Source organism: Quercus suber, unplaced genomic scaffold (genome assembly GCF_002906115.3).
Source record: "Quercus suber isolate HL8 unplaced genomic scaffold, Cork oak 2.0 scaffold_41, whole genome shotgun sequence".
In the NCBI taxonomy this organism is placed as follows: domain Eukaryota; kingdom Viridiplantae; phylum Streptophyta; class Magnoliopsida; order Fagales; family Fagaceae; genus Quercus; species Quercus suber.
The window spans coordinates 1,050,174-1,077,234 of NW_027069506.1; the positions used below are offsets into that span (position 1 = coordinate 1,050,174).

General features: G+C 32.7%; 3 protein-coding genes across 4 annotated transcripts; 1 reads left to right on the forward strand and 2 right to left on the reverse strand.

The window, feature by feature from the left end:
- Positions 1-2,253: 2,253 nt before the first annotated feature.
- LOC112032168 (mitochondrial phosphate carrier protein 1, mitochondrial) lies at positions 2,254-8,969 on the reverse strand. 2 transcript variants are annotated; one of them, XM_024064930.2, is made up of 7 exons: positions 8,460-8,969; positions 7,553-7,902; positions 7,371-7,414; positions 6,331-6,545; positions 6,118-6,242; positions 3,010-3,091; positions 2,254-2,752 (listed from the first exon to the last, which is right to left on the reverse strand). In XM_024064930.2, exons 1-6 carry the CDS (start codon positions 8,637-8,639, stop codon positions 3,055-3,057), a joined length of 951 nt encoding a protein of 316 aa, XP_023920698.1. In that variant the 5' UTR covers positions 8,640-8,969; the 3' UTR covers positions 2,254-2,752; positions 3,010-3,054. The 2 variants fall into 2 exon arrangements, with proteins under 2 accessions (XP_023920698.1, XP_023920697.1); XM_024064929.2 differs by lacking the exon at positions 3,010-3,091.
- A 3,312-nt stretch (positions 8,970-12,281) lies between these two features.
- On the reverse strand, positions 12,282-15,748 carry LOC111991309 (transcription factor DIVARICATA-like). Its single transcript, XM_024023090.2, has 2 exons — positions 15,366-15,748; positions 12,282-12,600 (listed from the first exon to the last, which is right to left on the reverse strand). The coding sequence occupies exons 1-2, from the start codon at positions 15,746-15,748 to the stop codon at positions 12,282-12,284; spliced, it is 702 nt and encodes a 233-aa protein (XP_023878858.2).
- Positions 15,749-21,528: 5,780 nt separating this feature from the next.
- Positions 21,529-26,417, forward strand: LOC136066615 (monosaccharide-sensing protein 2-like). Its single transcript, XM_065771242.1, has 5 exons — positions 21,529-21,651; positions 22,290-22,856; positions 23,003-23,949; positions 24,968-25,155; positions 25,720-26,417. The coding sequence occupies exons 1-5, from the start codon at positions 21,573-21,575 to the stop codon at positions 26,171-26,173; spliced, it is 2,235 nt and encodes a 744-aa protein (XP_065627314.1). The 5' UTR covers positions 21,529-21,572; the 3' UTR covers positions 26,174-26,417.
- The last annotated feature ends 644 nt before the right edge of the window (positions 26,418-27,061 follow it).

Below are 27,061 nucleotides of genomic sequence, written 5' to 3' on the forward strand. Positions count from 1 at the left end.
TTTTATTTAATGCAACCATTAAATTGTATTTTACTGCGATTTTGGTGGAAGAAGTTATACGCTTCTGACTTTTGGTTAGGATGCACAAAATACTTGGCCTAGTTTTCGCCAAAACCATGCTCAAAATGCAAAGAAAACTCCTATGTGATTTGAAGCGGATCTGGCTCTCTGTCCATCTGCAAGTCAACGTTTCAAATATTTCTGCTGTTGTTTTAACGTTTCAAAAGTTCTGCTGTTGTTTTGTTTGCTTTTGGTTTGTCTTTTTCCCAAAGCCTAAACTTAAATGGTTCATTTATATAGAAGAATTTAGATTCTGATTTCCAGTATAATTTTTTTTTTTTAATCTGAAATAAAAACCATACTCTAACTCAATCTAAATATAAGTGTATGGGTGAGAAACTCATTCATGAAGACTTGAAACCTGTCTCTTTTCCCTCTCTACTCACCCTACAAAAACTTATAGTTGTGAAGAGACCGCATACTTAGGGTGTGTCATGGTAGAAAAAAATTATTTTAATATTACATCGTAATGTCAGATAGTTAAGGAGAGCTCAAGTTATAAAATTATGCAGTAGTGATGCGTTTTTTTTAGAGAATGAGAAATTTTATTCACAAAGGTTAAAATGATTATACATCATCTGCTAAAACAGTTTATGCAGATGATATAATAATTTTTCTTTTTGCCCGATTAATTTATATCTTAGGTCATGGGGAAATTTTTTATTTTTTATTTTGTCTGATTATACTAATTTGTCAGTTAACCTTATCTGGAGTTCTGGACTTGTAGTGATATCTAGAGGATTGTGGAAGCTAATGACAGGATTTTTTTTATGCAAGAAAGAAAAGAAAAAGTTAATTACCGGTTAGTTTATCGCCATCACATTCACATCTCTATCCTCCTCCACTTGTTTACAGCTCAGCCAAAGGGAAAGGGGGGGTTGAAAACACAGTTTCTAGGAAGGGTCATTCAAAATTTGTAGAGCATATAAATTGAAAGAGTATTTTACATAATGAATATTAATTATTACTTTTTTGCGACCCTGGCACCTGTGAAAAGCTACCAACCTCTTTACAAGTGAACCATCAATATTTGTATTTGATGATCATCTCAAAATCAATACTTTCTTGCTATTGTATTAGATTCGGATCTTTGCCATTTGTCAACTTTATCTGCATCAACTGGTGTTGCTATTTTTATTTTAACAATTTGGAATCTTTCATTTCAGGGCCACACTTCACCACACCACAAGATGATTATATAATAATTAAATAATTGCATTATTTGATGTAATCTTTCGAGCAACTTTTATTAATTATTATTCTCTAAAAAAGAATGTGTGACTGTTGAAATTAAGCTAGAGACCCTCATTACGATTATACCAGTGTTCATTATTATTATTTTAATTAATGCTTCCTTACTCCTTAGTATGTTTAATCTTTAGCATCTTAAAATTAAAGAATGTCACAGACAAAAGTTAGTGGGCTAAAACCAATTAAATAATAATTAATTAGGTAATATATGGTATTGAGTTAGCCTTTCGTGATTGGAAAAGTTTGAGGATAAAAAAGGGAATCAATCTTTTCCACAACATAGTATAGCAGGGTTGGATGCATTTGTTCGGTAACTGTCATATAACTGATAATGTACTTTTTGTAATATATAGAGATTAAAGCATGAATTGAGGACCACTAATTAATCACTTTGGCTAAAATACACCAACACCCTTTATCTTTTAGGGGCTTTGCCTTTTGCACTAATACTCCTCAATAAATTTTAGCCAGTAAATATTTGAAAAAGCCTTTTGCAGGCTTTATCAATGAGGCTATGGTATTGCTTTCATTATTTACAGGAAAGTCATTTTCCTCACATATACAAGGGCATGGAATTGGAAAGAAAATTTAAGTTGGAAATGCCAGCACATTCTAACCAAACAGGAATTCCTATATGTTGAGATGTTTTGACTTTCAATTACTGACTGGATATTCCACTAGGCTACATTGAATTTATTTCTTAAGTATGCATGCACATACACAGCTCTTCTATTCTATACCTTCTGTTTTCATTAACTATTCCTATATTTTAATCAATATTTTCATCAAGGATAGAGTAATACACCTACCTTACCCCATACCACATATATGACTGAGAGAAATGGGGGATAAGTAACAGCATAGTAAAATGCCTTTGTTCTTGTAGCTTCTGTTCCAATTTGTCAGTAATTCTTCTCTGTATAGTGGCAGGTACAGACCACATTTCTGATTTCACCTTCAATTCATTCACCATACTTATGATACATAGATCTGCATATATGACATAGCTGAAAAACGGGTGGCATTTTAGCCTACATCAACAGACCTATGAACAAGCCATGCAATAATTTTACAGTGCCGAAAATGTCATGGTATCTAAATTGCCAAGGCAGAAGCTGTAACTCATAACAGCCATTCTCCTAAGGCCCTTCTAACTTGAATTCACAATAGCTTCTACATAGTTGATTGGTCTACAAAACTTGCTGCCCCTGCTAAAGAAAAAATGACAGCAAAACAAAAGCTGCCATCACAAAAATCCTATGGTGTCAACCTGTGATCAATCTTCAACTTGAGTAAGAATATATGATCTTCGTCATAGTGTCTTGGATTCAAAAAATTATTTAATTACTAGAAACAGTTCGGGTCATCACTTCTTCCAATTCTGTGAGCTTAGGCTGCTCCCTCTACTTGGATGTCCGTTGCAACTTCTCCACTAGTAGGCCTGTAAAATTTCAATGCAAAACCATTCCATCAAACAGCATAAAGTGAGAAGATTTTGTTAAAAAAAATGAAAACCATGTTCTCTTAATGTTTATTTCACACCCTATGACACAATGAATTAAATGGAAAAAGGAGTCATATGTTTGAACAACTAGACCCTTAGGGCTCCAGTTCAACCCTGGGTTGCACTTGCACCAAGCCAGAACTACATTGAACTCATGAACTTGTAGCTGAACTCATGCCAAGCAATAACAGTACCATGATAATTGAAGCATATTGTGGCGAGATCCTATTTGCAATTCATTATCTCCAACTGGAATACTGGCACCAGCCCCAAAAGCTATATTGCATATGCACATCAGTGGATAGAGGAACAGATTTCACACATGACAGATCTCAGAATAACATGACACAGATAACGAAAACATGATTAAATACAGATCACAGTTAAAAGCAATAGTCATATAGTTTCAGTGAACTTTTTATTTTAAAAAGTAATCAATTTTATTAAAGAAAAGGAACTACTTATGCACCCTAGGTGAAAACATGAGAAAGCCCTAAGGAATTACAACAAAAAAGAATTACAATATAAAATGAAGAGAATCAATAAATAAAATATACATCAAAATTATCTATGATCCAAGACACCAGACCACTCAAAGAGTTTTCACAAGGGATGATTTAAGATAGACGACTAAGGTTTCCCCATCTTCAAACGTATGCCGATTCCTCTCCCTCCATATAGCCCACAATAGGCACAATGGAGCTAGATTCCAAATCACAAAAGAATGTTTACCAAGCCAATTCCTCCATCCACTTATAGGAACAAACATATGGCATTACCCTAAAGATGATTTTACACATTACGATTAGAAATAATCCCTTCTCTATTTATCCATGTGTCCTTACTCATAATTCAATTTCATAATGAGTACTGTTTTACCCACTCTAGTACCCTGAATACACACACGTGCACACACACACACACACACAAAGAGCCAAAAAAAAAGAGAGGATGAAGCTCCATAGGTTATAAGCAACGACACAATGTTGCAACAAGTGATCCACAATCTTCCCATTACGCTTACACATGTAACAGCATTCTACCATAGGGATACTCAAGAGATTATCACAGATTAATATCTCCCCCCATTGCTGCTGTCCAAACAAAAAAAGCAACACCATTTTTGGGACCTTTACACACTATATACATTTCCAAGGGAATGTTAGATTACTGGAGCCTCTCAAAACCTCAGAATAAGAAGGAACATCAAATTTTCAATTGCCATTCAACATCCAACTCGCGACCAAGGATTGGGATGTTGGAATGTAAAATTTCATAGAAAGAAATCATCCCCTCTAATTCCCTATCATTGAAATCATGAATAAATATGATATTTCAAGAGCAAGTCCTATTTTACTGACTTTCTAAACCAAAATGAACTAAGGCCTCCTTATCTATGGAAATTGTATACAACTCCATGTATGGCTCTTTTAGAGAGTTTTCTCCACACCACTTATCATGCCAAAATCTCACACAATTGGCATCCCCAGCATCGTATTTTACAAACTCCAAAATTCTATCCAACCCACTCTCATACTCCATTAACTACAACTAAGTGCACCTCTTACTCCTTTTGCTGACCATCAACACCAGTCCTCCCCATATTTCAGCAAAACCACTCCTCCACAAATGAGTATTTTCCTCTCCAAATCACTATAACCATCTTAAATGTGTTTAACTTGCAAACCCCCAATCTCCCATTACGCATAGTGTGCACAATGTACTCCAATTCACAAGGTGAAATTTGAACTCATCACTCTCACCACTCCACAAAAAATTCCTTTGCAGTCTCTCCAATCAATTGGCCACAGAAGTAGGGATTGGGAACAGAGACAATTAATAAGTAGTTAAGCTGGAAATGGTACTCTTTAAAAGGTGCAACTTCCCCCTTTTGACAAATAAAAGCGTTTCCATCCAAATAATCAATGCTTTATCTTTTCCAATATTGTGTTCTACACAGTTTAGCCTTCAAAGATGAGCTCAATGGCACCGCTAAGTAATTTATTGGTAAAGCACCAACCATTCAACCAAGTATCTCAGCCATTTCCCATATGCCACCGATTGGAACAATTTCATTCTTGCTCAAATTCACTTTCAAATCAGTAATAGCTTCAAAGCAAATAAGAAACATTCTAATAAAAAGAAGTTGCACCACATCAGCATCATGTAACAAAATGGGACACCATCAGGTGATAATATGTCCCATTCCCTACTTAAAGTCAATAATGAAACCTCCTTACTCTATTCTCCTTAGCATTCAATTCGGAACCTCTATAACCAGCATAGATAGCAAGGGTGAGAGATGATCAACTTATCTTAAGCCCCTCAATCTGTTGAAAAACCCGTTGGTGTGTCATTAACTATTACTGAAAACTAAATTATAGAAACTCAAAAATGAATCTGACGTATTGCCAAAGCTCATTCTATCCAACAAAAAGATTAGAGTATCCCAATTAACATGATCATAAGCATTTCAGTAACGAATTTACAAATCACTCCTGTGACTTGGCTCTTAATGTGACTATCCAAGCATTCATTAGCAATCTCCAATTAACATCCCAAACTTGCTTCTCCATCCAATCCTATTCTATTCAGTTACATTTTTCAAAGCAGGGCACTTTAATCTTGATAACTAGGAGTATCACGGTATTTGAAAGAACTCAAACTAGCTCAATTAACTTTTTCTACCATTCTAACATTGTTCAACATTTTTCAGTAAAATGCAACCATTCAAAATCCCCTTTATTACAGCCATCTCACCCTGTGTCAATACGCTATTGAACACAACTACACTTCTTATAAGAAATATATCGAAGACTTGACTGCATCCAGCACGCCTTACTTTTAGACTGCATCTATGCTTTTCTCTCCTAACCAAAGACATCACCTATCTATGCTGTCCTGTTTGGCATATCACAGTTTCTTTAACAGGCACCTTAATTAAAAAACACTAGAAATCTTGTACTTTGAATTTCTGTCATTGTGACAAGCACCTAAAATACAAAACACTAGCTCACACCATGATCATGAGTGTTGGGAAAAAAAGTGCCAACACTTGACCCAAATGCCACAATCATCTATCAGACATAAATTCATACCTCAAAGGCACTCGTGACTCAAGTCATGACTAGCAGACCTATAGAACTATCAGACACTAAGGCCTAAAATATACATGAACTCATGCAAGAATCAACATATGACATTAGCAACATAAATCATTCCAAGAAAATAAAAAAGCAGATAATCATATTGGGTTCTTTTTTTTTTTTTTTGGGAGGGGAAAGGGGACAAAATGCACTTACAATCCACTTAGAACTTTGATGGTGTCATAGAATAACCATTGCAAAGTGATAGCAGGTCCAACCAGCATTATCCTGATGGGAAGACTTCTTGTAAACAAATTGACAAGCCCAATTTTCTTCACTACCTGCTCATGTGAAATTGCAAATTAAACATCTACTTCCCTACTACGTCAACAAAGTATCACAACTACAAGGATAAGCAGGTGATGATACCAGTATAAGGCTGTCAGCTTTTTTGTTATAAAGAGAAGAAACAATGTTGTCAGCAGGATTAGAAATTAAGCTGCCAACAGATCCAGCAGCATAGCCAGCCAAACAAGTCACTCCAAGCTGCTGACCTTTTGAGCAGTCCTCCTTTCTTTTTTGAACAACTTTACGATACAGAAAATCAACTGAATGCTCAAATGTTGAGAACATAACCATGGAAACTGCCCAAGGAAAAATTCAGAAGTTTACACATTTAAGAGGAACATGAACAAATTATAAATATAAATTCACACTTTCAAAAACTTTACTAGAGTACTGAATATGATGCTTTTAATACACACACACACACACACACACACACACACTTTTAGTAATAGACTAATAGTAAACACAATCTTATTTTATCTTATCTTGTTTGTTTGATTTTATTTATTTATTTTGGTTGCTATAAAAAAGGACAAGGAAAAGAAAAGAAATGCTATTAAAATAAACCAAAAAAAAAAAATCAATTAAAAATGCAAAAAAGAACACCAACTTGCTCCACCTCTAGATAAAATTCATTCCTATCATATGAAATGAAATATTATTTTCACCATAATTGACGAATTTGAGAATTAGTCACCTAATATGTTTACTGCTTAAATAGAAAAAGAACAAAAAACTGTAAATTGTTGATGAATCAATTTAAATGGCCAAAAAAAAAAAAAACCTTCTTCTGGTCAAAATTGATGGGACCAAATCTCTTATTTCTTGAAATTACACACACCCAAAACATCTTCCTGAAAACAAAACCAAAAACACCGCAATTTCCCCACAAAAACCAAAATATGAGTGACTTTAATACCTGGTTTTTATTTCTTAATATCATTCAAATTTATGAAAGCTCATACAAACTCAAAAGTAAAAGGAAATAAAGATTTGCAAATTATCCTCAAAACCTATGTCTAGCAGGTTCATGGTTTAATTCAGCATATGATTCATTTAAATTAGTAATGCAGACGTTTAGCAAAATAAGAAAACAAAACTTTAGGAAATCATGAAATTACATGGAAGGTTTCGACCCCAAAGTGGTATAAGTCCCCTATAAAATCTGCAGGAAAAAAAAAAAAAAAAAAAAAAAATTAACGTAGGAACATCTATCATCGTTATCAATAAGAAAGGCTTAGTCCCAAAACTTTGTGGTCTAAGAGAAAAGAAAAAACGAAAATATAATTTTCAAAATACTTACCCATGGATGCCTTCAGATGCATACAACTTTGGAAAGCCATCAGCCAAACCCTTGGCAAAATGAGGCTGTGCTTGAACCCGGACTTTAATTGCTTCAAATGGGCAGAGAGCTATATTGGCAAACACTTCAGCAGATGCACTGCTAAGGAAGAAAATGAAACTTCTATTGTGGTCAAGGAAGATATCGGAGTAAAGCCTCTTGAAGTATTCATATAGACCAAATCTACAGCCTCCTTGAACACCATATCCAAAGAACTTGCCAGCCCAACCTCTCCAAAAGGCAGAAGGGCCTTGTTCCCTCAACAAAGTAGTGAAGCATGAGGAAATGCTGTTATACCTGACTGGGTGCACCTACAGATTTGGCTTAATCCATTAATTAAGCCTCCTAGGAATGTACCAAATGATGTGATAATTTCTAGAGAGAATGAAATCAACATAGTTCATAGGACAAGGGGCCATTCTGGTTTTGCTTTGGGAGGGTTCGAATAGTGCTTTAAGGGGGTTAAAGTTGTATTATTTGAAATTGCCAAACATTTGGTAATTTCACTAAAGAAATTTAGAGTTTTAGTTTAAAAAACTCTACAATTCACTTTGTAAATCCAGGGCTTACAAACACTATCAAATGTAATTTCCCAAACACTCAAGACGCTAAAGAGCTTTTTCATTTACTAAAACAGCTCTACAGTTAAAGCTTTGCTTTCTACAGCAATGCCAGACGGACACGAGGGCATCTCCATTTTTAGAGAGATAGAAAATGAAATCAAGCCAAAGGCGTACACAATACATATATCATAGGGTCCGATCACAGGATCTCTTCTATAATTGGATTGTTTTTGTGGAACATTATATGAAAATAATAGAGGAGTTTAAGCATAAAACATTCCATGAAAAAGAGAGAGATGAGAGACCTGCATATTGACTTTCAAGACATCGAGAGGAGTAATGGCGAGATGGGTAGTGCCGGCACTGAGCATTCCTCCAACAGTACAAATCCCATAATACCCATACGGATACGGTGCTTTTAATTTCTCACTCACACTTATTATACTTGTACTTCTTCCTTCAACTTCAACATCAGCCCCTCGCATCCCACCTTCTTTTCTCTTTTCAAAAAAAAAAAAAGGCCTAATCTTTTCTTTTTCTTCTCTACAACAACTTCTTCTTCTTCTTCAACTTGATCACTACTATTTAGTGCCTCTCTCCCTCTCTCTCTACCCACACTTACAGTTCAGTACTAGTATTTCTCTGCATTCAGAGTCAGAGAAAAGGGTCCTCTCTGTCTTCGGACAGTATACAGTATACACATAAGAAAAGCATATGCTGTTGTGTTGCTGTGATCCCCCATTTCCAATAACTCCGGAAGTAAAAGGGTTTTTGATGTCTTTGAGGTTTTTAAAAACGGCATCGTTATGTCACCCAGTCACATCAAATTGGGATGGTCATCGTGGTATTTATAATTACATTATTATTATTATAAATTTTAAAAAAAAAAAACTCTTATTTTAGTATATATTAAAATGCAATAAATTTTCCAAATGAAGTAAAAAAAAAAAAAAGTTGAGAAATTGGGATGGTCGTGGTATTTATAATTACAACATTATTATTATAAACTGTACCTTTAGCTTGTTTGGATTGAAGAGAAAAAAAAAAAAAAAAGTAGAATTGGCCGAAAATTATGTATGATGAAATCATTTCAATGTTTAATATTAAGTGAAATGGCTTTTATTTCAATCAATGATCTTAATTTGGAAGACATAATTAGGATTAGAATAAAAACAAAAAGGTCCTCCCTCAAAGCAACCTTGGATTAAAATTTTATTTTCCTTTCTACTTTTTTTTTCCATACAAGGACCTCTTTCAAAGAAATTGGAAAGCAACTACTTTTAATTTTTTTTTTTTTTTTTTACTGAACATATAATTTTATCCATGAATCCTAGGATTTCCCCAAAAAAAAATTGAGTCTTTTGCAAATTGCAACTAAGTTATGATTTTTTTTCCTTAAAAAAAAAGTCTTTTTTTTCCCTGATAACAAATGGGGAGGAGGATTTGAATTCACATTCTCCCCATAAAAAGAATCAAATAATACAACTAAACTATAAAGAATCAAATAAAAAGGCTATTGACGCAATTAAGTTATTACTTAAACTCTCCCACTATTGCCTAGTAACTCTCCTTCGTTGAATCCTATGTTATCTTTTTTCATTTCTAATCTATTTGGAGTAACAATAATTTTTCTTTTATACGATCAATAACTTCGACAATGATTATCTCTAGACAAATGTATGATGTAGTATTTATTATGTGAATTTTAGTTAGATCAACTAGTAAAGTTTATTATGCTAGTAAAGCCAATTGTCATCAAATAATAGATTTAGAGTTTGAACATTGCCTACACCAAAAACTAATTGAAATTTTACCCTAATGATAAAAATAATCATCATGAAGTAGACGTTATAAGTTAAAATTCTGTCATGTTACACAAAACATGTGGTATCCAATCTTTCCCCTCAAATCGTTTGATGAACTATCTTTTCATTGTGTTAATTAATGATATTTAGTTTTATCTTGAAATAATTAAAGGAATGTTAAAAATTTTAGTACATAAACTGTTTGTTTTTAGACCCCTTAAAACACAACCAAATTAACCTAGTTAATTAGATTCACATTCTCCCCATAAAAAGAATCAAATAATACAACTAAACTATAAAGAATCAAATAAAAAGGCTATTGACGCAATTAAGTTATTACTTAAACTCTCCCACTATTGCCTAGTAACTCTCCTTCGTTGAATCCTAAGTTATCTTTTTTCATTTCTAATCTATTTGGAGTAACAATAATTTTTCTTTTATACGATCAATAACTTCGACAATGATTATCTCTAGACAAATGTATGATGTAGTATTTATTATGTGAATTTTAGTTAGATCAACTAGTAAAATTTATTATGCTAGTAAAGCCAATTGTCATCAAATAATAGATTTAGAGTTTGAACATTGCCTACACCAAAAACTAATTGAAATTTTACCCTAATGATAAAAATAATCATCATGAAGTAGACGTTATAAGTTAAAATTCTGTCATGTTACACAAAACATGTGGTATCCAATCTTTCCCCTCAAATCGTTTGATGAACTATCTTTTCATTGTGTTAATTAATGATATTTAGTTTTATCTTGAAATAATTAAAGGAATGTTAAAAATTTTAGTACATAAACTGTTTGTTTTTAGACCCCTTAAAACACAACCAAATTAACCTAGTTAATTAGCCAAGTGATTACTTAGTCAAATTATCAGATCTAGGTTAACACAAATATATCATATCAATGTAAAGTGTGGAAAATAAAGAACACAAAGATATGATGACCTAAGAAAACCAAACGGGTAAAAAACCTGGGGAGGATTTAACATATCTATCCTTAAGGTAAACTGAATTCATTATGAAAGAATTGAAATTTACACAATAGCGACTTAGACCACTAACATCCTATTGCTACCTTGAATAGGAAATTTATTACCATAACCACGTGACAGCCACGTGACAGCTCCGAGTCCACGAACTACTTCTTTCTTAGATTCCCAACAAGTACAAGCACTCCCACTTGTGTATCTTTAAGCTCTTGAATTTGCAACTGAATGATCACAAAGTTCTTGATATAATCTTAAATCTTGGAAACCCTAAGTACGTGTGAAAGTAAATACCTCTAGATCTTACAGAAGATTCACATGCACAACATAAAGAGCAACCTTAAAACGTGGCTAGGGTTTTCCCTTTTATATTTAAGACAAACATAAAACCTTACATGTCAAACGGACTTGGGCTAAGTTGGAAATTCCACAAAAAATTCAATTTGCATGACTTTCGATCAGTCGAGTCTCATTCTCGATCAATTAAGCCAGGCAGATTTACACAGTAAATTCTGCTGCAACTCGATTCCAACTTTACATAAAAACATATACTTTGAGCAAGTTTAAACAAGATTAAAACGTTTTGATCATGGTTTGCCAACATTACAAAATGAAATTCTAATAGATTAGTTCCTAATTCCTCAGAACCTAACATAAACTATATAACCTGACATGTCAAGTTTTAAAAACAATAAAAAGAGGTTTAAAATAACAATATAAAATAAAATTTTAAAAACTACTTATAAGTTTAAAAACTATTTAAAATTTTATTTTATTAATGACATAATAATTATTATGTCATTAATATAATATCAATCATATTTATTGTTAAGTCGTATTATAGACTTTTATAGTAAAAATAATACTAGTAATTTAATATTTATATTTAGTTTGCACTTGTGATAAGATACACATGTTGATTATGTTGGACTCATATCAAGTAAATACCATTGCTTAACAATAATAATTATACCAAGAGCCTTGTAAAAATTGGCACCTCATAAAATTTCCAACACCCAATGTTCAAAATCTCCCTCTCCCATTGTAATTATCAAATTTATCAACAATATATATAATTATAGAAGAAACTTAACCATATGAAACATATATATGATCTAAATAAAAATAATAAAATCCAATCCACAATAAATTGCTAATATCCACAATTTTATTCATGAAATCCTAAACTAAATGTGGATCATAAAAGTCTTAAAAATAGAAGTCAAGAGAGTCATCTTATTACTTAAATATAAGAAAATGAAACAGGAAGTATTATGATATAGTAACAGGAAGTATTATGATATAGTAAGAAGCTTCTTATGTCTTCAATACCGACAATGATAAGAATGGAATGAAGCGTAAAATTGATCGCTAGTAGAGGCAAAGCTGGGCGCAGGGAGATTAGCAGCAGCAACAGCAGTAGTAGCAGTAGCAAATGCGGTTGAGGACATGAGTGCTTCTTTAGAGGTTTTATTTGAGGGCTTCAAGGTGGATTGTTGGGCTTGGGCACCAGAGTTCTGAAGGCGGAGAAAATATTTTTGGGCATGACTTGCAACTTGTGTTGGGTTCTTTGTCACCACACATTGCCGTGAAATGCTTCTCCAATCTCCCTTACCAAACTTCTCTAAACCTCTAAGGAACAACCTGTTTATAGAGATTTAGGAGGGTCAAAAAGTTACCAAAAAGTTTTTCCTTCCTGTGAAAACATAATGTATCTATGTTTTACTTTTGTATTTCGATTTATACTCCACTAATCACAATTTTTAATGTATTCATTTGACTTACTTTTATACAAGTGTTTGGTTTGACGTGATATACCCTTAATGTGATGCACATTACCTTAATGTCACATTAAGGTGTTTGTCATAAGTAATGTAAGACTACCTTCATCTAAGAAGATGATGAGATATATTTTGTAGGAAAAAACTAAGAAAAAGTGACTTATGTGCTGTTTCTTAGGTTTTTCTCTTAAAATTTAGTAAGGTGGCTATTTAACTAAGAAATATACTTCTATCCCTTAAAAAAAATCTACATGGCAGAATCTTAAAAAGGAAACCTAAGGAATAGCTCATAAGTACTATACCTAAGTTTTCCTCTATTTTGTAATCTTAGATTACGGTAATGTTATAACAAATTAAATGAACCAAACACCTTAATGTGACATTAAGGTAATGTACATCACATCAATGACACATTATGGTTATATTATAACGAACCAAATGCCCCCTAAAATAACCAATGTTTAAATTGGAAAAAATAAAATAAAAAATCAAACACGTTACATACTTGCATTCTATAATTTGTGAAGTATAAAGTGAAACACAAAAAGTAGAATAAGAAACAAAAGACACATATCGTAGTGAGACTAAAAATATAAGCCAAGTTCACTCGTCTTCTTTTTACCAAAAATATAAGCCATATAATGAGAGAGTAACAATGGTACCACTTACCTTCAAACTTTCCCTTTTTTTATTTTTTTTATTTTATTATTATTATTATTATTATTTTTTGTCTAGATTTTGATAACGAAAAATGAAAGGACTGGTTTTGACCCCAAAACAAGTAACGTATTAACAAATTAATTTCCAGTTGATTCAATTATGTGATCACAATTGCAATATCAATTACCACAAATTAACAAGCATCATATCATAAACAATAAAGTAATAAAAGCAGGACAAGAGATATGGTGGCGAAGTGGAAAAATGATGGAAAATGTTTCTCAAGGAAAAACCAGTATAAGGGCAGCCTACTATATCAAAAGAAGTTTTAAAATTTAATATTAAACCTTTATATATACCAAGATTCTACTCGCTAAATGAACATACTGAAGCAACCTACTATAGCTCTAGAACCTTTAAACTTTTTAATATATGAATGCCTTCACAAACTACCCATTTGTATTCTAAAACCTTTGATTGACTCCAAAAGCCTCTGGAAATTACTTTTTTTTTTGTTTTTTTTTTTTAAGCTGTTTCATGGACACTTGATCTTAAACTAATGAAGACTCAATACAAACTCAATCAAGATTATAAGTTATGAAATTTGTCAATATTAAACCTTAAAAAAAAAAAAAACACACACACACACACACATTTTATTACTCTTCTAAAAGCTTCTAATATTTAGAAAATGTTGAGAGGCTTTTAACAAATATTGTAGTCTGTAGACATGCATTAAAATACAATTATTGTAGACTTTAGATACCATCATATTGTCACCACAAGTTTCATGCATTGTGATGTGCATCTCGCATAGGTAGCATGATGAATTTCACATTCAAAGTAAAATAGACAAGAAAGTGTTCATCTGTATATGGTTCAACTGAGCACCCCCAACACCCAAAATATATATATATATATATATATATCATTCGAGTAAAATAGGTAGATGGTCAATCCACAAGACTTATTGATTTTTTTTTTTTTTTAAATTTTGGTGAACGGGAAGTTATATTAAAAAGATTAGGGTAAATTGCAAATTACACTTCTAAACTTTAGGGGTGTAATTTGCAATTTACCTCTTGAAGTTTACTCCCTGAAGTTTGGGAGTATTTGGATTTTACAACCTAACGTTTCAAAATTTGTATTTTATCCCCTAAAGTTTAGGAGTGTTTAGATTTTACACCCCAAAATTTCAGAATTTTGGGGTGTAAAATCCAAACACCCTTAAATTTTAGGAAGTAAAACCCAAACAACCCGAAAAGTTAGGAGGTAAAATCTAAATTTTGAAACGTTAGGATGTAAAATCCAAACATTCTCAAATTTTAGGAAATAAAATTTAAATTCTAAAACTTTAAGGTGTAAAATCCAAACACCCCTAAATCTTAAGGGTGTAATTTGCAATTTACCCAAAAGATTAAGTACAAAATAATGTAGGGTAAGCTACACCTCATGTACATGCCAAGAGCAGACATACAGTATCATCAAATAGTACACCTTAAATAATTTCATATGATTAATAGCCTTATACGTAATGATATTCCTCCCCCCTTCTAAGCCAAGGTCTATTGTTTAATCGATTATGAATTGGGTTATAATTAGCTCAATTGGTAATTTCTTTTGTCATTTAATGAGAGATTTGAGGTTTAAATTCTATTTATATCAAAAATCAATTTGTATTTTAGTCTGATAATAAAAGCAATATCATAGAGTGGACATTATGAATTTAAATTCTACTGTATCTATATATTAAAAAAAATCTATTATGGGGATAGATGAGATATATATGTGGATCCAATCACTAAAAAAAAATATCATAGATGTCTCTGTTAGAAATGCTATAAAGTGTCAACCATTTGAACTATAAGTTATTGGCAAAATGCCGCGTGTCTTAATAAAGAGGAAATTAAAATAAAAGCTTACAATAGCATAACATAAATATAGTAAATAAAAGTTTTTAACGCATACTCATGTTCTTCTGAAGTCCACGGAACCCCCTTTCTTCGTTTCTTTCCGGATTTCCTTTCAACTGCAGGAGCTGATTTTTTTTCATTTGTCTCGCTAGTCTTAATAAAGTTGGGTACTGAAATGAGACCTGAATCAATCATTTCAATATCGTTGCTCAAATCCTCCAAGTGCTTCTTGATTTGTGGTACAGTTTTTTGAGGGAGCCTAATTGCAATTTTCTCAAAAAGTTGTGGACAATCAAGATCAAACTCCGCTAGGGCGTTTTCAAAGATCTTGTTCTCCTCAAAACTCCACTCAGTGGTGTATTCTAGTTGAGGTGGTCGAGAGAGACATGACAATGAAGGGTTGCAAAGAGAAGAGTTAGAAAAATAGGATGGTTCCATTGTTCACCAAAAATAACTGAGAAAAGATGGTAATTTTTCTTTTCCTCAATGAACAGGCTATGAAAGAAAAATTCAAGACCTCAATTGTCTCTCTTGCTCTATGGTCTAGTGCATGTCACTCAGTCCTCGATCGTGTATATATATATATATATATATACATATAATGTCAACCGTGCGAACCTGAATGTAACCAAATTAGGGAAATATTTTAGTATTATTTTATGACTATTATGGAAATATTTTGAAAGACGCCTATACAATGAGTTGGCAATTGTTATAAAATTTTATTTTTTGATGAATACTATGGAAAGATTTTGAAACAAACATATGCAATGAGGTGGCAATTGTTTCCTAAGAATTTACTTGGGAAAGTAGATGTACCGACCACCTCATTTAATCAATAAAACATCTTTCTTGCCAAAAACTGACACTTCTACTCGTACAAAAACTTCTATAATATTGTACAACAGTTGAAGTAGTATGTTATGATTGAAGTACAATGAAAGTAGTAATGTCAATTGAGAATTATTTAGAAAGTTATGCTATACCAAATCACCAATTACAACTTACCACCTTAATCTGTGAAAAAAAGTTGTTACTCTAGTATTTCTAAAAATACTGTGATGGAATAATTTGCCTATAATCAAGGGTTTCACCGGAAAATAATACCGTTCTATAGCTTGTTGAGAAATTGAAATAGCAGGATTTGAAGTGACAATACAAGGTTTTAAAAGATTTTTCGTGTATAAATATTGTTGATGATTTGTCAGGATTTTAGATTGCCCATTCCATGAATTCGATTTTAATGAAATTCAAGTTTTTGATATAATTAATTCTGTCATTGTAGAAATTTAGTTAAAGTCTCTCCTGAAGTAGCTTGAATAAGTGAAGAAGTTCGCTTGAGCGAAACTAAAGTTGGGTCTAGCAAGAAGGGCAACTCGCTCAAGCGAACAATAAAAGGCTCAAGACTTCATTACTCCGTAGCTTGAGTGAGGTTGCAAGAATCAATATTCATGTTTTCTATTTTAACCTTCTTTTGAGCTGTTTAAAAAAATATATATACTATTTGTGCCCCTACGTGACTTTTGCACGATTTAGCCACTCTACTTGTGATCCCAAAATGAAAATGGGTACACGAGAGATTGATTGAAACCACAGAAAAACTATTTTCCAGTGAGGTTCACTTTTAAGTCAAATCTTAAGGAGGTAACTTGGAGTGTCAAAGTAATGGTTCGTGCGAACAAGGAAGTTTGCCGAGGAAGATTCTACAAGCTCTGGGGCTACTCAAGCAGGAAGTCAAGCGAGACGTTTGCAAAGATTATAATAAAGGGTCTAGTCCTGCAAAGGTCTTGTAAGTAGATCATTCTAACTATTTTTTTCTTAATTAGTGAATGTTTCATGAGATCGTTTGTGCCATTGTAATGGTTTTTCCATTGAACAGGCTTTTCTTTAGATTTTCACTTTGTAACCAAATCTTGCGTCTCGTGATATTACTTTATATTTACTACTTTACGATCTGTTATTTATGTAACTATGGTGAAACATGTCTTTGTGAATTAACAAATAAATTGCATAATTGAACAATTAATCTGATAATTTTGATAAATAAATCACGTATGGATGAATCTAAATAGAACTTTAGTTAACTTGAAAGAATTTTTGTGAAGCCAAATTAAATACGATCGAGATGAAGGGTAGCAAAAGATTTATTTGATGCTATATAATTAGTTTCTTAATAGTTATCACTTCCTATAACCTATATAATAGATTAATAAGAATATATCTTATATAGTTGGATGCATGAACATGTGAGCCCATGACGTAAGTCAGATGCATGAGATAATTATCATACGACAGCAAACATTAATGACTGGTAAAAACGGTTCAACAACACCCCCAAGATAAGGAGATTGCAAAAAAAAAAAAAAAAATAGAGTGTATCTATTAATATTTAAAAAAAAAATGATAAGAAATGAGGAGGAAAATATGGTGTGTCTGTTTAAATAAATAAAAAAATGATAAGAGATAAGGAGATTTTAAATTGCTGAAAACATGGGTTTAGTGGGAGGATTTAAATCGTAAGCTTTTATTTTACAAATATGTCACCTTTAATTTTAAAGCTAGTAAGTGAGCAGGGAGGGGATATGTGTGTGTGTGTGTGTGCACGCGTGTAGAGGTTTCCATATAATCAATTAGATGGATAAGTGCTTGATATGTATAATAAGAGAGCTTGAACATTTATAGTTGGCAGCCTACAAAGGAGTAGCTATTTAATTCGTTTGGTTGTGTTTTCTTTACAACTAATATTCTTTAAAAAAAATTTAAAAGAAGAATCTTTAAAACAAGGAATATTAGTCAGTTCTTTAGGTGGGAAAAAAAAATTAAGGAATGATTTTAAATGAATAGATTTTTATTTTTTATATAATGGGTATCCTTATAATCAATTAGATGGATAAGTGTTCTTCTCAAAATATATATATATATACACACACACACTTTAGGCGCTCATGAATTGTACGAGAGCTTGAAAACATATATAGTTGGTAGCCTACAAAAAAGTAGCTATTTTGTTTGGCTGTGTTTTTCTTATAACAAACATTCTTTAAATAAGAAATAACATTTCCTTATTAAATCAGTTGTAACTTGTAATAACTATTCCTTAATTGATATAATAATATTTAAAAAATAAATAAATAAATCCTAAAAACTCTACAAGCCTTCGCTCTCTTTCAGATCCACAGATACCCTTCCTCTCAAATATTTTATGTTATTGATATGTAAATATATTTTTTCTTTTAATTTGGTTTCAATGACCTTTTCTTTTATAATCTGGTTTCGTAAGGCCTACTCAATATAGATTGAGATACAAAATTCCTATTTATTTATTTTTTTTTTTTTTTGTATTTCTTTTACAATTGATAAGATCTAATCCACCTAATCAACACATTCATAACAGTTTTCTTTTGGTGAAACAATTTAGGGGGTTTCAATTAAGTTGGATTTCTATTGGTTAAATATTTTGGGAACCTTCTTGAAACTGGGAGAAAGAATGCAAAACCCATTTATATTTTTTTTCTTTTAAAAAAAATATATCACCCTACAACTTACATTTTATACATTTTTTTTCTTAATAGGAGGCCTTTGGACCCTTTTATACATTTTAGGGTATATGTGGCCAAGTTTATCAAAAGTATACCAATATTCCATAACCTTATGGATTTTAGAGAGAGAAAGAGAGAGAGAGAGAGAGAGAGAGAAAATTTCAATGGTTTTTTTCCTTTTGTGGTTGGATTAATTTTTTAAGGAAACATTTTTTATATACATTATGAACTTGTTTTATATAACATTATGATATTCAAGTAGGTAAATTTATACTTTAATGTTTATACATGATGTTATCAATTTTTTTTTAAATATTTTTTAAATATTTCTTGAGATTTTTTTTTTAATAGGATTTTATGGAGGTATTAGTTTTGAAAAGGTACAATAATATTTTATGGAGGTATTAGTTTTGCAAGAAAGGGGTGGGCGAATATCTAAGGAAAGCTCTAACGCTATGTGTATGAAGGAATTCTGGAAGTACATTTGGTGCTTGCGGGTCCCAAACAAAATCTAAACAAAATCTAGAATTTCATGTGGCGGGCTTGTAAGAACAGCTTGCCCACGAAAGCTAATCTGTTTTGTCGTCAAGTAGCACAAGACAACAAGTGTGAGGTGTGTGGAAATGCAAAGGAAACAACAGGACACTTACTATGGCACTGTCATCGTGCAAAGGAGGTGTGGAATGAGGTGGGTCTTGTTAAAGATAATATCATGAATAGCTGCCCTAAGTTTTTGGATTTGCTGTGGTATGGTCGAAACGTAAAAAAGTGTTCGGAGGAGGATATCGGGTTGATGTTCACGACGGCGTGGGGTATTTGGACAAACCGAAATGAGGTCCGACATGGGAAGAGTAGAAAGCCAGCCTCTATACTTGCAAGAAATAATTCAAATAGGAAAATTCTAGAAATATTATTAATTTTACTTGAAAACTTTACAAATTGATGTGAAAATTAATATGATATGTGGACATCAATAATCTATTAAATGCATTTTTGAATTTTTTTTTGTGATTAATGATACATCTTTATAAGCCTCATGTTGTAAAATTAATAATATTCCTAATATCATTCATTCAAATACTTGTTTATTATCTATTCAAAAAAAAAAAATACTTGTTTATTATCTTCTTGAAGTGTCACTAATTGCATTCATTTCTACATCATTTGAAAGTTTTTTTTTAGAAAAATTTATTATAGCTTTAGCATTTTCCCCAACAAAAAAAAAAAAAAAATCATATTACAAAATAAAAGGAATAAATTTTTGTTATAAAAAAATTATAATATTAAATGCTAGTTAGATATTATTTAAGTGATAACAAAAAATCTCCATTTAAATATATCGTCTTAGGCCTCTAAATTTGTTGGGCCGCCCCTAAACGTGATCACCATTATAATATATACAAAACATGCTCTACGTACTGTTTCTACTCCTTTCAAAATAGTGAGATAAATTATTCTAAAAAAAAGTAATGTAAATAAGTCAAGTCAAGTCTAATATTAAAGGTTTGTGATTAGTTCATTTAATTTTATTTCGAAAGAAATTGAGTTTGAGTTTATCGCCAAACTAGATTACATATTTAAACTTTTAGTTTATTTTCTTGTCTAATAAGCTTAAACTTATTCACAAACAACTTGTTTGACTTATTATTTTCTATCACAACTAAATTTTATTAATAGTTTAAAAAATTATGCTTAAATTAATAACTAATTGATAATTACAATTATATTATTTAAGTTCATTAAAAAAATGATATTCATTTATGAACTTATAAAGATTAGATTGATTAACCTTGTGTCGTTAATTTTTATTATGAAATATATTATTTATATGGTTAATAAATTACAAATACTAAATTGATATATATCTTTAAAACATGGTCAATCTCAATCTCAAGTTTATATAGATATATTTTTATACATTAATATTTTCATTCAAATTGAAATTATAGCTAGTCATGAACTGTTGATAAACAACTTTGATTTCCACGGAAATTGAAAATGCCAATCTTAATTTTGGGGCATATAAAAATTGAATAGAAATAGAAGAAAGGAAAAAAAGAAAAGAAAGTAAGGGCAGATTAGCAAAGCATGATGGGTGCTGGCGTGCTGCGTGATGGCATATCCTAGGAATAGTAATGAGTGGATATGATCATATTCATTATTCATATCATATGACATGGTCTTCCTTTGGAACCGGAACCGGTAAAATACAATACCATCACTTTTGTAACTGTTCTATGCTGTCAATTCCATTCGACATGTAGATTCACAGTCACACACACCTAACTCCTCAAATTTTACCTAAAACATTCCATATATATTTCACATTCTCCTTATCTTTCAAATGCTTCTTTTTATTTTAAGTTATTTTTCAGGTGAAAATATAATGTTCCATACTGGCTGAGAATTTTTTTTTTTAATAAAAGAGGCACATTATTAATATAATAATTCCAACATTGTCTGCCACGTGTTAGTTCTGATCAGAATTTACCCGCTTCTTATATACCAGTTCAAATGTGATTCTGGATTTATCTCAGCCTCAGCCCTTACTGCTTACTGCATATATATATATATATATATGCTCAACTTCTTGTATGTACATTGATTTCATAGTATTGCTTTTTTGTATTATTTATTTTCTTGCATGTTTGTTTGATCTGAATTCTCTTCCAGGTGACGAGGGAGGGTTGTACTTGTTCATTGCTTTTAATAAATAAATAACTATGAGTGAAGTTGTGCTTGTAGCCATTGCTGCTGCAATCGGGAATTTTTTGCAAGGATGGGATAATTCAGCACTTGCAGGTAAATATCTTTCTCAAATCAAATATGCATGTCTGCTTAAATATATACATATATATATATATATATGTATATATATTTTTTCAGAATCTTTTGCTAATAAATCCAATTCTCAATATTTACATTGTAGCATTGGGTTAAGGTACTTTAAATCCTAGAAGTCACTCACGCTCGATTTTATGTTTGTTTTCTAAACTGAGAAAAATTTAGATACAAATCATTAGGTGTTGTATTTTTAGGTTCCTTAATTAAATTAAACAATGTGATTGCATTCACTAACACAATACAGTGTATCTTTCCTTAAGCATGATTAAATTCAACCATGTGTTGTATTGGTAAAAGCAACCACATGGTTGAATTTAATTAGAGAACCTAAAGTACAGTATTTAAGGAAACATCTTAAGTTTTGTTCTTCTATACTTTTCATGAACGATATGGAATTATAAATCTTATGTAAACACCACCAATATATGAAAAATCATCCTGAAGATCAATACCAATTAACTTCTATATATTTGGCTTCCAAAATATTTATATTGTTTGTTATACATTGAAGTCTTAGGACTGAATGAACCAACTAAGGATGAGTGTAGAAGGGCTGTATTTGGTTGAACCAAATTAATGTAGCTAAATATCTGCAGGGTCTGTCCTTTTCATCAAAAAGGAATTTGAATTGGAAACCAGACCGACTATTGAAGGTCTAATTTTGGCCATGTCACTCATCGGAGGCACAGTCATTACTACAATTTCCGGACCTGTATCAGACAGGATTGGGCGACGTCCTGTGTTGATAATCTCATCAGTTCTGTATTTTGTCAGTGGTCTGATAATGTTGTTGGCTCCCAATGTCTATGTTCTTCTTTTGGCAAGGATAATAGATGGCTTTGGAATTGGTCTAGCTATTACTATTGTTCCAGTTTACATATCTGAGACAGCCCCACCTGAAATAAGAGGACAATTGAATACCCTTCCTCAGTTCACTGGTTCTAGTGGAATGTTCTTGTCCTACTGCATGGTGTTTGGAATGTCACTTATGGATTTGCCAAGCTGGAGATTTATGCTTGGTATTCTTTCAATTATATCCGTTTTTTATTTTGGGTTAACAGTACTTTACCTACCTGAATCCCCACGGTGGCTTGTCAGTAAAGGCCGGATGACTGAGGCTAAACGAGTTTTGCAAAGACTACGCGGCAAAGAAGATGTTACAGGTGCACAAATTGGAGCAGCTTATTAGTTAATGAGCTATGCTCTTTTTCTTTTATGTTGTTGGCTTTTTGGTTTATACTTCCTTAGCCAAAGATTTTCATTTGTTATTGAGATATTAATGCTAATTATGGTCTACTTTGATATGCAGGTGAGTTGGCTTTGCTAGTTGAGGGCCTTGGTGTTGGGGCTGATGCTTCCATAGAAGAGTACATAATTAGTCGAGTTAATGAGCCAAATGATAACAAGGAAATGACTGCAGGGAAAGATCAAGTAAGGTTTTATAGTCCTAAGGAGGGTGTCTCGTGGGTTGCCAAACCTGTGAATGGACAAAGTGCTCATGGCATTGTATCCCACCATGGAAGCTTGGCCAATCAAAGCAGTGTTCTTATGGATCCACTTGTCACTCTCTTTGATAGTGTCCACGAGAAGCTCCCTGAGACGGGAAGCATGCGTAGCATGCTATTTTCAAACTTGGGCAGCATGTTCTATGAGGGAGATCATCAGAGTAAAAATGAGCAATGGGATGTGGAGAGCCAAAGGGATGGTGATGGCTACACATCAGATGCTGCTGGGGAAAATTCTGATGACAATTTGCATAGCCCGTTGCTGTCACGTCAAACAACTGGTATGGATAAAGGCATTTCACATTCTGTATCACATGGCAGCCAGTTAGACATGAGCGGAAATAGCAGACTCATGGAAGGATATTCTGGTGAAGCAGTCGGTCATGCAGATATTGGTGGTGGTTGGCAACTTGTGTGGAAATGGTCTGAGAAAGTAGGTGAAGATGGGAAAAAGGAAGGAGGATATCAGAGAATCTATTTGCATCAGGAGGCTGCCCTTGGTTCAAGGCCTGGATCCCTTGTTTCAGTTCCTGGTGGTGCAATGCCTGAAGAAGGTGAAATTTATCAGGCTGCTGCTTTGGTTAGTCAGCCAGCTCTTTGTTCCCAGGCCTTAATGAGTCGGCATTCAATTGAACCAGCAATGGTTCACCCACCGCCAAGTGTTACTAAAGGACCAAGTTGGAATGATCTTCTAGAACCAGGAGTCAAGCGTGCATTGTTGGTTGGGATGGGACTCCAATTTCTTCAGCAGGTATAAGTTTATTGTGTTGCAGTAGTACTTCCATTATGCCACTTCTATTTCTCAATTCAAATCTATATGTGGCATCAAGATGGACTAAGGACTTGGTCCAGTACCAAATTATCCATCTAAAGTAACTAACATTATTTCATTTCTTGTCATGAATGACCTTTAGCTAGTTCTCTTTTCTTTTTCTTTTTTGGAAGAATTAACATTTTATTCAACAAAGGAAATTTAAACAGTACAAGATACTAAAGCAGATACAACAGAAAATGAAAAACAAAAGCAACTAATCAAACAGCTAGTTGTCATCCTGAAATTTGTGTTCTGTTTCCAGTTTCAATTTGAAGGTATAGAGGACAGGCAAGGAATGTGGGACTTTGATTATTCTGTGGTACCGTGCCATTGATAATCATATTGTGAGGTTTCCTCAACCTCCACGGGATGGAAAGCAGTTAGGAAAATCTTATTTGGGAAATCCTGATTGAAGCCATAAAATTTAGTATCTTAAGACACTTAATACAGTAGAGAAAGCTTTCATTTTTTTGCTCATTTTAGGCAATAAAGTAGTTCAATGCTGAATTATCTCTCTTCATTCAAGGACAATCCTAGCCAACTAACACTTCCGGTTCAGCGATATATTGTTCTATTACCTCATAATTACAATCTTATTCTTCCTTTAAATTTGTTCTTTGTAATAATGGTTTTTGAACTCTTTAAAACTTACTTGTTCAACTTTTTGACACGAGACCAAAAATTATCAGTAATCATGTTCATAATGACTTAGACAAAGGATGAGGATCCCAGGTAACATAGTGATATAGTTTGATGCAACTCTTCATTGGTAATCTAAGTAATGAGTGTTGTAGTAGTGCCTTTTCCCACAGAGTCGTAGATTTTAAGCAAACTGCTTTTAATCAAAAGGAACTATGTACTTAATTCTTCATTTGTTGTAATTACTTCTTCTTCTTTGTTTCCTCTATTTAACTAATTTTAACTTCTTTTTTATTTATTTTTGTTGTCTTTGCAGATGTCTGGCATAAATAGTCTTCTCAACTATGGTCCTCAGATTCTTGAGCAAGCAGGTGTTGCAGTTCTTTTATCGAATATGAGCATTGGATCAACCTCTGCATCCCTCCTACTAAGCGCTTTCACATCTTTCTTTATGCTTCCTTGCATAGCTGTTTCAATGTGGCTAATGGATATCGCTGGCAGAAGGTAATATAATCCTTAATGCTTTGAGTTGATCTGTAACACAATTATCTTTTTTTGTTTATCTTGGAAATCACTATTCTCTGAGTTTTCTTTTAAAAGACAGTTCTTTTGGTAGTTTCTGCAAGTCAGTAATTTCTGGGAAAAAATATATAGTTGTGAAACATACTAATTAGAAATATGATTAAATTAGCAGCTGTCCCAAAAGTTTAAATTATAAAAAAATTATGAATTTAATCATGTAATCATAACTCTTAACAACAGGCCAAAACAACATGCTCGGAAATTCTCACAAATAAAAAAACTAACCCAAAACTCCAATACGCTTTGTCTCTAACTCCCTCACTAAACAAAGTTTTGTCTTCTAACTCTCACACACAAAACAACCGCTAATGTAGTGACAGACACACCTTCTTACTTTTCTTTTCAACGGAACACTACTGCCTCTGACAGGATTGGTGCGCATCTTTATTTTTCTTCTAGCCAATATAGGATTCCAAAACCAATAAAGAATTTTTTGTACTTCTCCCATCATGCACTGGAACTAACAAATATTGTACATGTTTGCAGGTCGCTGCTGCTGTCCACAATACCTATCCTAATAGCGGCACTCATTGCACTAGTGCTTAGCAGCATTGTCAGCATGGGATCTGTGGTTAACGCAACAATCTCCACTACTGGTGTAGTGGTCTTCACCTCCATCTTTGTCATGGCTTTTGGGATCATTCCCAACATTCTTTGCTCAGAGATCTTCCCTACTCGTGTTCGTGGCCTCTGCATTACTATCTGTGCCCTCACTTATTGGATTGGAAACATCATTATCACTTACACCACTCCTCTTTTGCTCACCTCCATTGGCCTCTCTGGTGTCTTTAGTATCTATGTGATTGGGTGCACCATTTCATATATATTTGTTTACTTTAAGGTTCCTGAAACCAAGGGCATGCCTCTAGAAGTCATATGTGAGCTCTTTGCTATGGGTGCAACTGCAAAGCAGCAGACTGTTGAAGCTGTTGATAACTGACTTCATTGTCTAGGAATTTCAGACTTAGCTTAAATTTAATTCTCCTGGAATATGAGCTGCCAAATTTTATTATGGTTGATTTATTAAAATAGGCCTTTGGAGTTCAAAACACAACTCCAAATGGGGTTCTTATATCTTTGTATTAGGATGTAGGAGAATGAATTGATTGGAATTTTTTTTTTCCCTTTTTTTCTAACGTGGTGTCTAGGCTTCATTGAGTACCTGAACTATTCCTCCATTTGTCTATGGTCTTCTCTTCAACGCATATCAGGTAATTACAGAATGAATCCCTTGAATTGACTTTGAGATGCTGGCCATGAGAATTGAACCCATTTCATGGATTACATGAAGCCTGGAAAGTACTAGACCAACCCTTTTGAGGTTGGATGCACTTTCAATTAAACTGTGAATAGTGTGTACTTACAACTTACAATAGTCTTCTTTTTTCTCTTTCATTTTCCCCTGAAGAACCTTTTTTTTTCTTTTTTTTCTTTTTTTGCTTAGTTAAAATTCTCTGTTTTATCATTCTTTATTTTCTCTGATGCATTTGGACTCTCCATTAATCAAAGATCTTGGCTCATCAACCTTTCAATTCCTTAAAAGAAAGGGTTACCGCCAGATGTTTGATGTACTTCGTAGTGACAATTGACAAATGAATCTAAATATAAGATTTTTTTGTAAAAATTGAATCTATATAAGATTACCCTTTTCTGATGCTCAAATTTCTTTTTATCATTTTTTTTTTTTTTGGTCCTCGATGATGTATCTCCCATCATGCACTGGAACTAACAAATATTGTACATGTTTGCAGGTCGCTGCTGCTGTCCACAATACCTATCCTAATAGCGGCACTCATTGCACTAGTGCTTAGCAGCATTGTCAGCATGG

Excerpts from the sequence above, each read along its gene's own strand:
- LOC112032168 (XM_024064929.2), bottom strand. The coding sequence starts at position 8,639 with ATGCGAGGGGCTGATGTTGAAGTTGAAGGAAGAAGTACAAGTATAATA. Across the intron at positions 7,415-7,552 it reads GCATCTGAAGGCATCCATGG|ATTTTATAGGGGACTTATAC; the intron begins GTAAGTATTTTG and ends TTTTTCCTGCAG. Across the intron at positions 2,753-6,117 it reads ATCAAAGTTCTAAGTGGATT|GCCTACTAGTGGAGAAGTTG; the intron begins GTAAGTGCATTT and ends GAAATTTTACAG.
- LOC111991309 (XM_024023090.2), bottom strand. The coding sequence starts at position 15,748 with ATGGAACCATCCTATTTTTCTAACTCTTCTCTTTGCAACCCTTCATTG. Across the intron at positions 12,601-15,365 it reads TGGACTTCAGAAGAACATGA|GTTGTTCCTTAGAGGTTTAG; the intron begins GTATGCGTTAAA and ends CTCTATAAACAG.
- LOC136066615 (XM_065771242.1), top strand. The coding sequence starts at position 21,573 with ATGAGTGAAGTTGTGCTTGTAGCCATTGCTGCTGCAATCGGGAATTTT. Across the intron at positions 23,950-24,967 it reads GACTCCAATTTCTTCAGCAG|ATGTCTGGCATAAATAGTCT; the intron begins GTATAAGTTTAT and ends TTGTCTTTGCAG. Across the intron at positions 25,156-25,719 it reads ATGGATATCGCTGGCAGAAG|GTCGCTGCTGCTGTCCACAA; the intron begins GTAATATAATCC and ends ACATGTTTGCAG.